The sequence below is a fragment of the Centroberyx gerrardi genome, chromosome 1, assembly GCF_048128805.1.
Source record: "Centroberyx gerrardi isolate f3 chromosome 1, fCenGer3.hap1.cur.20231027, whole genome shotgun sequence".
In the NCBI taxonomy this organism is placed as follows: domain Eukaryota; kingdom Metazoa; phylum Chordata; class Actinopteri; order Beryciformes; family Berycidae; genus Centroberyx; species Centroberyx gerrardi.
Window position 1 is genome coordinate 11,292,009 of NC_135997.1, and position 10,212 is coordinate 11,302,220.

General features: G+C 39.4%; 1 protein-coding gene across 3 annotated transcripts; it reads right to left on the reverse strand.

Annotated features, from left to right (window-relative positions):
• Positions 1–34: 34 nt before the first annotated feature.
• LOC139915783 (LIM and senescent cell antigen-like-containing domain protein 1) lies at positions 35–7,498 on the reverse strand. Of its 3 annotated transcripts, none has more exons than XM_071904494.2 (10): positions 7,361–7,498; positions 6,111–6,267; positions 5,908–5,974; positions 5,448–5,539; positions 4,736–4,885; positions 4,366–4,516; positions 3,726–3,818; positions 3,414–3,462; positions 3,183–3,258; positions 35–2,291 (listed from the first exon to the last, which is right to left on the reverse strand). In XM_071904494.2, the coding sequence occupies exons 2-10, from the start codon at positions 6,185–6,187 to the stop codon at positions 2,177–2,179; spliced, it is 870 nt and encodes a 289-aa protein (XP_071760595.1). In that variant the 5' UTR covers positions 6,188–6,267; positions 7,361–7,498; the 3' UTR covers positions 35–2,176. The 3 variants fall into 3 exon arrangements, with proteins under 3 accessions (XP_071760595.1, XP_071760593.1, XP_078139216.1); XM_071904492.2 differs by having other exon boundaries at positions 5,448–5,568; positions 7,361–7,493; XM_078283090.1 differs by lacking the exon at positions 35–2,291 and adding an exon at positions 2,655–2,921 and having other exon boundaries at positions 5,448–5,568; positions 7,361–7,493.
• Positions 7,499–10,212: the final 2,714 nt, after the last annotated feature.

Consider the following 10,212-nt stretch of genomic DNA (forward strand, 5'->3'; position numbering starts at 1 on the left):
TCAGTCAATAAAGTGGTAATTCTGTGATAAATTCATGTTACAGAAGTATGTCAATGCAAAATGTTCCATAATGATAATGCTCTAAATAATTTTGCAAGCTTATCCCATGAAACCAGATCTAGCATTACGCTGACTCGTTTATATTATTTGTATATCAAAGTGTTCCCTTATGTAAAATAATCAGTGTAAGTCTCACATTTCATCTGAACTCCTCTGAACCATTTCCCTCGGAAAGCTGCAAGCAATGATTTGGCCAAAAATATAAGAGCAACAAACTCGAGACATTTACAGATATTACACTACTATACAAGGCTACTGTAAAATCTGAAGATCTTAAAGCAATAGTTCACTTTAATAGAACATTTACATTTTTAACATGTATTATTTAATGACTTCAACAGTCAATCTCCAACATTTGCTAGCAAAACGTATTGATTTTTTTTTAATGGGATAAAAAAAAAAAAGGTTCACATTACAGCGGTCTTTGTGTTAAATGTATAGCTGCATTCATGGCAATTCAGAAATGAGGTGTTATCGACTAAAGAATTTTCTACAGCTCTCATATCTCCAAACTGAAATCCAATTTGTGTGAAAACAGTGATTTGTAGTTTCAGGTTTAAAACACAGTTGAGTGCGCTGAACACTTGAAGCTGTTTGCACTTGTAGTAGAGTGGAAAGGAACCACAGAGGTGAAACTAGTAAACAGCTTACTATGCTATTGTGTCAAAGGAAAAATCCACCCTATAACACCTTCACATGTAAAAAAAGACAGCTATTAGAGATGTACCTTGTATTTCTGGGTCCATTTTGTTGTTTGGTAGCGCATTTTTCTTATTCCCTCAAATAACTGACCAAGCACAGACAACATGACATCAAGATATTTCCTGGGCAGCTACAATGGAGTTTGACAGAAAAAAAAATCAGTTATCTAAAACATCAACAGTGAGGTTTAGATGTCAGCCCCTCAAAGAGCAAGAGCCACCACCAACGTTCATCATACTGTGAGCATCACAGAAGAGGCAGAGATACCAATTTCTCCTGTGACAGCAGTCTGTAACACAATGCAGCCACTAGACACGCTGCGTTTTGAGTAAGGGGCGCAACTCTCGCTTTGTCTTGTAAAGAAAAACTCTCACTCCATTTGCATGTATAACCAACAGCTGAATGCAACAAGTTCACGCCCGGTCTCTGGGGCTTGTCGAAAATCATTCTGGGAAAATGTAGGAAATCGCTAACAGGTTGAGGGAAAGCCGGTACAACAAAAATGGAAATCACAATAAAGCTCTGGGGTCTCTTTGCCTCCTAGAATTCACTGAACATCACAGATTGATGACATAACAGTGTTAAGAGTATTCAAGAGTGGATTTTTCCTTACCTTTAGCCTTGGAGCAACTAGCTACTACTCATAGCTTAGATTTTGTTTTTCTGACAGCTTTCTTCAACACACTTCTTGGTTGGAAATTTCCATGTTCTGAGACTGAGTTGTCAAGAGTCCACAGTGTTATTGTTATTTCTTGTCAGCAAACAAGTGGCATCACTACAGCAACCGCACAGAGACAATACTGGTTGCTGACTGCACATGAACTCACTGCTTTCAGTACATTCTTTGCATAATGTATTAAGGCAAATTCATTCAATGCAAGATACAATGGCATAACTGTATATTAGAAAATAGTTAGAATTTACACATCAATTGCATATTAAGACACATAGTTCATATACTCAAGGCACAAGACAAGTATCATTCAAAAATACTACAAACACAACACTCTTTCAAATCAAAGTTGTTGTATGCATAACTTTAGACAGCAGTTATGTTAGCTGCTTATGGTGAAGTTATAATAATACATGAGCATTCACTACGCTAACAGGGGTATTACATTTCTTGGTAAGGGGAAAAATACAATTTCAGACACTTTTGGAATGTAAAAATAATGAAACATTTACATTTTTTAAAGAACTCGTAACCTTAAGCATCTGCTAACATGACAGTTTTATGACATGACAACTGTAAGTGACGTTTTATAAAGCAAGGGAACCAAGATTTAAATAACTGTAATGATATACTGGTACAATGCTGGGCCCTTCTTAAGATCTGATTCAGCAGTTCTCACATAGAGGTTTTAACATCAAACACATAGACGGGATATCTCCAGGTTGTTTGGCATGCCGACGTTTACTTGCGTCCAATGGCCTCAGCCAGCTTCTTAAGCCTTTTCTTCAGCTCCAGAGGAAACTTCTCATAACATTTCTTACACACAGGCTTCATGTCAAACTCAACAAATTTGTTCCTGCAAAGAAGGAAAACAAGGAAGACCATGTGAACACTTGACTTGTGATCTAATGGCCTGTCTCTTGCCCACTGTAACATCTCACATTTTAACAACCAGCTATTCCTTCTCGTTTTTCCCCAACACAGTGCTGCTCAAAGTATCACTACATTGCCTCAAATATAAACAGGTTTAAAGCGATTAGAAGTGCCAGGAAAACTTATCAAAGCTTAATTAATATCCTCAAAAGTATTCTCATAAACATCAATCTAGACAACCTCATGATGAATCTATACTGCTCAGGGATTTTTACATGAATGCCATTCATACAAAAAACTGCAAGGTGAAGGCATAACCTCAGAAAATAAAAACATGAAAAGAATGGCACCATGCCGTCATGCCAAAGGAGGTAAATGAGGAGCACCACAGAAAAAGGGAAAGGCAGAGATGGTACCAACCAACCGATGGAAAAAACGAGGTGAAGGAGTGCGGAGGTGAAAAGAAAAAGAACTCTACAGACAGACAGCGGGTTTTTTCTTGCGGTCTTTGGCGTCGCGTTCACGTCGGGCCAGGCGACGTTTCAGCTCCTCAGGCATGTGCTCATAGCAGTGCTTGCACACTAGCTTCAGGTCAATTTCAACAAACTTATCTCTGAGTTACCACAGGTGTAGTGAAGGAGGCATGTTGGAAGAGAAATTGGAGAGACAAAAGGGAAGAGGAAAGGAGCCACAGAGGGAAGGAGGCGGAAGAGGAGAATGAAATACAGAAAGGCAATAGTTAGACTAAACTAGTGACGTAGGAGTGTTATAGGAAACAGACAGGACAATTACAATCTAAGGAGGCTTGGACCAACTGGTAGTATAGACAGAATCAGTTAGTAAAAGAAACTGAATAATGCCCAGTGTAACTTACTTGAGGGTGAGTTTTGTGTTGCAGGTGGAGCAAGAGAAACAACTGACACACCAGGCCTTGTTCAGAGCCGACACCACTAAGGGGGAGACAGGACACAAATGGAGGAAAATGATGAATGCTCAACTAATATACAGTATGTGTGTGGATGAATATAACTCCAAGCAACAGTTTTATGTAGTGACTCAATAAAAATACTGTAATAAATATATGCTTTGTCATATTGATTCTCACCATCGCCTTCAATCACACGGTTGCAGTGATAGCACACGTCGCCAAAGAGCTGGACAATTGAGAAGCAAATGTTAGGTATTTATACAGCAAACAACTTGGCAGATATCATAATATGCGGCTATTAAAAATAAGCAGATATCACAATATGAGGCTATTAAAAACAAGTGTAAATCAGTTTATCTGGCCAAACAATGAATGGTTGGTGTTATTTGTTTAGTCTTAGCAATCATATGATACAAATGTTTACCAAAGCCACAAATCCAATCAGTTATCTGGATGGGTCACATTTATTTAATTAAACACTTTTTTTACCTGGTTATAGTGAGTCTCACAGTAAGCCAGTCCCTTCCTCTCATAATGGCGGTGACCAAGGAAAGGCTTCTCACACTTCGCACACACAAAATGCTGCAAACACACACAACCTGTATTAACCATGGCTAGCACTCTCTAGGCACTTACCATAGACTACTGAAGGAAAGGAGACAAACACTAACTCCTTTCCAAGCAGATACCAACTTGCCACAAGACACTGCTCTCCAACAGTTTAGGTTTCACACACAGTAAACAGATCACACAACAGTCCCTAAAGGAAAAAACTAGGCCTCAAACAGCAACACAGACGTTATATGTTGCTTGAAATTACATCAAAGCAAGAACGAATCTGCAAGAGAATCAATTTCTTAAGTTCTACGGTGAATAAAAATCATTTAGCACATGAACATATAAATCCTAGTTACTATGTGGATATGCATTCCATTCTCATATCAAACAGACACAGTAAGCTTAACAACTATAGTCATAAGGGTGACAAAATAAATCCGCTTCTCACTTGTTCAGCACACAAAGTGCTGACTAGAATGAGCAGAAAATAAAGAAATAGAGAAATGTATCCATTTATGAGTAAGTAAATGTAAGCAGGTCAGATATTCTCGTCTTATCCTCTCCAACAAACCTCCACATGCCACTGCTTGCCCATGGCGTTGACAACACGTCCCTCGATGGGTCTCCTACAGGCACCGCAGATCGGCACACCCATCTTGTCATGGCAGGGCAGACAGAAGAGCTCTCCCTTCAGCTCCCTGGCATCGGCTGTCAGCTCCTTCCTACAGAGAGAAAAACAGTTAGTTGCACTCTGCAGGGGAGACAAGCTGGCTCTTGAGCGCAGCTTCCACCTCATAAAGTGGCATAAAAAAAGGGGAGGAACACAGCGTTTGACCCCAGTCTCATGCTTAAATTTTTATGTGGAACTGAGATATATTCTGAAGTTAAAGCAGTGCTGTTCTCTGTAGTAAGGAGTGGAGGAGTGGAGCAGTAAGACTGACCCACAGTTGTTGCAGTTGAAGTGGTCAGGGTGGTAGGGGTCATTCTTAAAGATGAGTGGCTGCTCTTCAATGATGGCGTGGCACTTCTGGCAGATGTACTTGCCCAGGCCGCGGGCTTTCTCGCGGTTATGGCACGGGCGGCACAGGTGCCTGAGGTAAATGGGGGAGAACAAAATACAGCCGTGGGAGGCGTGTAAAGATATAGACTGCAGCCTCAAATGACTTTTTGACATATGTAACAGTGCCTCTAAAATCCAATCTTCTTTAAAATCCTAAAATCAGTGAGTCACTCAGTGAGTCTGACCTGTCTGTACCCCACTATTTAATGGGTTGCCATGTTATTTCAGCAATATCACACGAGTGGGAGTGCTGTTATACTATATCAGCAAGGCTGTGATACTGATTATACAACAGTTCTATTAGCAAAGCTATTCATCAAGTAATGGTAATTTGAGACAACAGATTATGATTTGTGTCTTTTATTCGTCTCTCAGGATTCTCTCAGTTCTCTCAGGATTCCACTACCAAGTGTTGCCAAGCAACACATAAACTGTTTATATTAGAACACCTGTAAAGCGGAGGGGTACAACGTCCCAGTGCTGTTATACTGTGCATCAGCACTCAGGGAATGCCTCCTGTCCAATCAAATTACTCGACCGGAAGGAACTGTTGTATAAATAAAATTAACAATGTAATAGGACGGGATACCAACCTGCCAGCGTTTTTGACAAATCCCACGTCGGCAAGCACAGCCTGGCAAATGTCACAGCAGAAGCAGTCAGGGTGCCAGCTATTGTTCATGGCCTTAATCACACGACCAATGATGAACTCCCCTTGGGGCAACAATAATTGGGAAATTAGCTTGAGGCAGGTGTAAGTGTGACTTCACTACACTTTGTTATTTGTTGGGTCTGAATGGTGTAGTAGTTGCATTTTTTTGTTCTGTACTGTGCAGTAGTTTTTTATGTGCGCTCCATTATGGAGTCAATGATTGTTATTACAATACGCTCCATGCTTTCTTGTTCTCAGATTGAAACTTGTGTGTAGAATGCATTTTAAATGTTAGTAAACTTGAGTATGTGTGTGTTCCCCAGGACAAAGGCAGGTACTATTTGATTGAAGCATACGACTTTACAGGAAAGAGCGTATGTGTGAGTTCCTGTAATACTCACCACATTGGTGACAGCAAGGAGCAAAGAGCATCTGGAAGTCATGCTCACAGTACTTCCTGCCTTCAAACTGCAAAGGAAAGACAGATATTCCACCAATGAAGACAAAAATTCACTTCATATATTTGCAAGGACTAACACACAAATGCACACGCGCACACACAGCGTGGCTTGACATATATATTTCATATATTTCAGTGAGCTACCTCGTAGAAGAGTCCCTCTGGAAACTGCTGGAAGCACTGAGCACACACAAAACACTGCTCATGGTACAGCTCTCCATTACTGTTGACAATCTTCTCAGCAGGAGCAAAGCCGCTCTTACAGCGCTCACAGGCCGCGTTGGCCAGGGCGTTTGCCATGCTGCACGTGAAAAGTAAATACATTATTTACAATCAGAGATTCACCAAAGTGGCACCAAGTCTCATGATTCAATTCCAAACAGCTGAACCAAGGTCTCTTGTGTGGATCCATGATGGCATGTCGACTCACTGGCTCTTGTTACTCACCACATAGTCATTACCTAATTTAGTAGTAAGGGAATATAAGCACTGAATCTTATTTGAGAGGCAGTGCAGCCACCCCCCACACTCACACACAAAGTGGTGAGGACATCTTCAAGGAATAAATGGGTCCAGATCACATCCTAGTTATCAATACATTGATGGATACTATGCCCTTGCAAATACAATTTTCTGTCAATTACCAAATAAGTCAATAATGCCTGTCTTGAGGCACGTTTTAAATTAGTTTGGTAACTAAAAATATTAGTGACCCAACCAACGTGTTTACTTGAATTAGGTGAACTTTTACCTCATCCATGTACTTCATAGTCCATACTGTCTCTGGGCAATTTCAAGCCAAGCATTGTCAGAACTGGTAAATTCGGCATGGTTTAATATTGCAAGTAACGTTAGAATGTGGGAGCAAGAGACCAGACAAGGGGAAATGTTATTGATGTAAGGGCTGATTAGAGAATGTATGCTAAATTGACGAGTGGATCACAAACATTCAAAATGGTTTAAGTTACGTTTTAACAAGTGAGTAGCAAGGTGGCATTATTTTGCTGCATCAAGTGGATTCAATGGACTGTTGCATCCTGTGCTCTCCATACAAACGACAACGGGACTTAACGGGGCTAGCTAGCTAACTACTTAACGTTATACGCACTAGCATGTGAAGCTTAGCTGAAAAGAGACAGGCAACTATGTTTAACGTTAACTGTTAGCTTAGCTGGTGACGTGACCAACTGTTAAACTACACAACAGCATGCAAACCGTTGCTCAGGACACTTTTGCTGGTCAAAAATGGTGTGCTAACGTAGCTAATGTTACACGATAAGTTCAGCTAGGTTTAGCTTAGATGACGATAGCTGCCCCTCACAGCTAAATTAGTTAGGTTAACGTTAACGTTAACGTCGGTGTAGGTTAGTTACTACGCTAGTGAAAAATCTTACCTGCCCGTCATTCCAGCCACCCCCAGCATCACCTCTCACCACCACTATTTTGGAAATGTTGTACGTGCAAATCCTTTCGTTGAGCTGGCAAAGTTTACAATCAAGCAAAGCGTATTCGCCTTGCGCCGTCCCACTCCCTTCTGGGCCGGGCTGGGCTGGGCTGGGCTTTATCCGCCCACTCGGGGAGTGTCTGAAGAGATACTGTACATACTGTCTGTATCTATGGTCTGGATCATAAGTCTGGTCTGGTGTGTTATCTAGATGCCTGCTTCCAGTAGTAAGCGAACCCGTATCTTTGGCTCTTTTGGATTTCAAAGAGCCTGAGCTGACTTTAGTAAAAAATATTTAATGTAGCTAAAACAGGAACATATTGCTGAAGTTTTGCAACCGGCTATGGGATATGACAAGCTAAAAGCTTAATATCTCATAATTACTGTGAAGTTACAACGCAGATGTAACTTTACATGTCCAAGCTGTCAAAAGTGGCACATGAAATAGATGAAGGACACTTTTCAGTACAGTGAATTTAACTAAACTGCAGTGACATGATCCCAGCTGAAGAGCTTGTCTTTCAATGTGTCATGTCATTCATGGTATCAAGAACAATTTGGATGCTGGATCTGCTTTCTAAGGAGAGCTCTATGACTAGAAATTTGAGTTTTGCTAATTCAAAAACACTCTTGATTTAGACAGAGGATACGTGTCTTTTCTACATTGTGTTATTTTACATAGAACTCCATCTGACAAAGTAACCAACTAACTATCAACCCCCAGCAAACATATTATGGTCATTTTGTGTTATGGGGCAGTAAATATACCACGTATTGCCCCTTTAATTTCTAAGAATTAAAGGAACAAATGTCATTAAGATCCTTAAAATGAAGCTCTGTAGCTTTGGGTGGAATTTGTGTCGTTTGTTTTCTTTTATCTGATTTCACTTTATGGATCTATTCTTTTAGTGTATTTTCTCTTCCTTGGGCTTATTATCTCCTCATTATGTATTTTACTATTCATGTTTTTATACCTTCTTGTAAAGCACTCTGCTCTTAGGCAAGTGCTGTATAAATAACGTTTATTATTATTAAATCCTACTCTTGCTGCTGTAATGACCCAATTTCCCCACAGGGATCACTAAGCTTAATCTTATCTTCTCAGCTGACTTACATGGTACAATTAAAATAAGTGCACTGAAAGTGTGGCCTATGTTTTTTCACACAAATCAATTTGGAAAGGAAATTGTTGTTCAAAACCCCTATCTATAACATAAATAGAGTGTCTGTGTATTTATAGTCTGTATAATTTATCCCTAATGAAACAAGGGATTGAACACTTTTACAATCTAGTTTTTGTTAATGCCCATTTTATAATGTATATTTTTATCAAAGTGCAGTTTATATCAATGCTTGATTCATGTGCGATCAATCAACAATGGAGTTAATTTCAAATGTCAAGAGACACCTTCAGCAAACATGGCAGAGAGGATTCCTGATAAATGCACCACTAACAATGAATGGGAGAGCAGCTTTGTGGACTAAAGGAGTACCCAGTGTGATTTTACAGGGGTATAAATGTTATTTCTTGTTTGCATTACAATGAAATGAAATGTTACTCCAACTTATTATCAGTCAAGCAACTAAGCACATTTTATGACAGAAAGCTTTCATGTTCACAAATATTGACTGAATCGTTTAAGACCATAGTAATGACATTTGATCTCAGTTTTGGCATAGCTTTGCTGAACAACTTCACCAGCACAGCTTTCACCATGTGCCTTTGTTATGAGCTGGAGGCAAGTAGCCGTCCTTTTCAGCTTCGTATCTTCCAAGTCCCAATTCCTCATCCACTTTACGGCTCTGAAGGCTGTGGCAAGAGCATGTTTGGTACAACTTTCCTCTCATCCATTACTAACAAAACCTTACAATTTAGTTCAAAGTAAGATGATTTATTGATCTGTTTTTTTTTTGGCATTTCTAATAGAGTTTTTGTGCAAATAATTACCCGTTCAGTGTTTTACAATCATATTTTCTTAGCTATTGGTCCTTGAGACACATAACTAAAGGTTCACAAATCATGATACTATTCACCAATTTTATTTGTAAAGGCAAATTAGATTGTCCTTAAGCTACACAGGATTGGAGAATAAATGTGACTTGCAGTACGTGCAGTTTCTGAACAGTTATGGAGTGGGCAATTCACAATTCACTGAAATATAAACAGAAAAAAAGACAGTTGATCTGAGGGTTTTCTTGGTTATATGAAATATAATTCTATTTAAAGTGCACAGGGCCTTGTGAGACAAGTCCAGACCTTTGTTTTGACGTGTAGCATTTACCCAAACTACAGAGATACTGGACTAATTTCATTAAGTTTGACTGTTAGTGGTACTGAGAGCGTCTCAGCACCAATAATTAAATAGGAAAAGTACCCTTTATTTTTAATGATCACGTATGAGAATTCTTATTTCTAGAAGAGTTTGTCTAAAAGGATATTTGCATTACTAAACGTAGTGTTTGGATCATCTTGGGACAGACAGGTCAAACTTGGATCAGCTCTCTTTAGGCCTGTGTTATCTTGAGACAAATTAACTACTAGAAAAGCTTTAACATCAGGATGAAAACAACACCACTACAAGCTCATTAAAGCAACCCTGTTGTCTAGTGCAGACATGGAATATAAAATGTATTCAATTAGGCATTATAATATGGCTATTAACTTCACCCAAATGCTAGGTTTCTTTGGGAAAGGTACAAGAGGTTGATTTGCAATAAATGTTTTGCAACATTGCATCTTCTCTGTTCAATGCCGCCTTAATTAGCAAAGATAAAAACACCACACCGTATACTCTATACAAA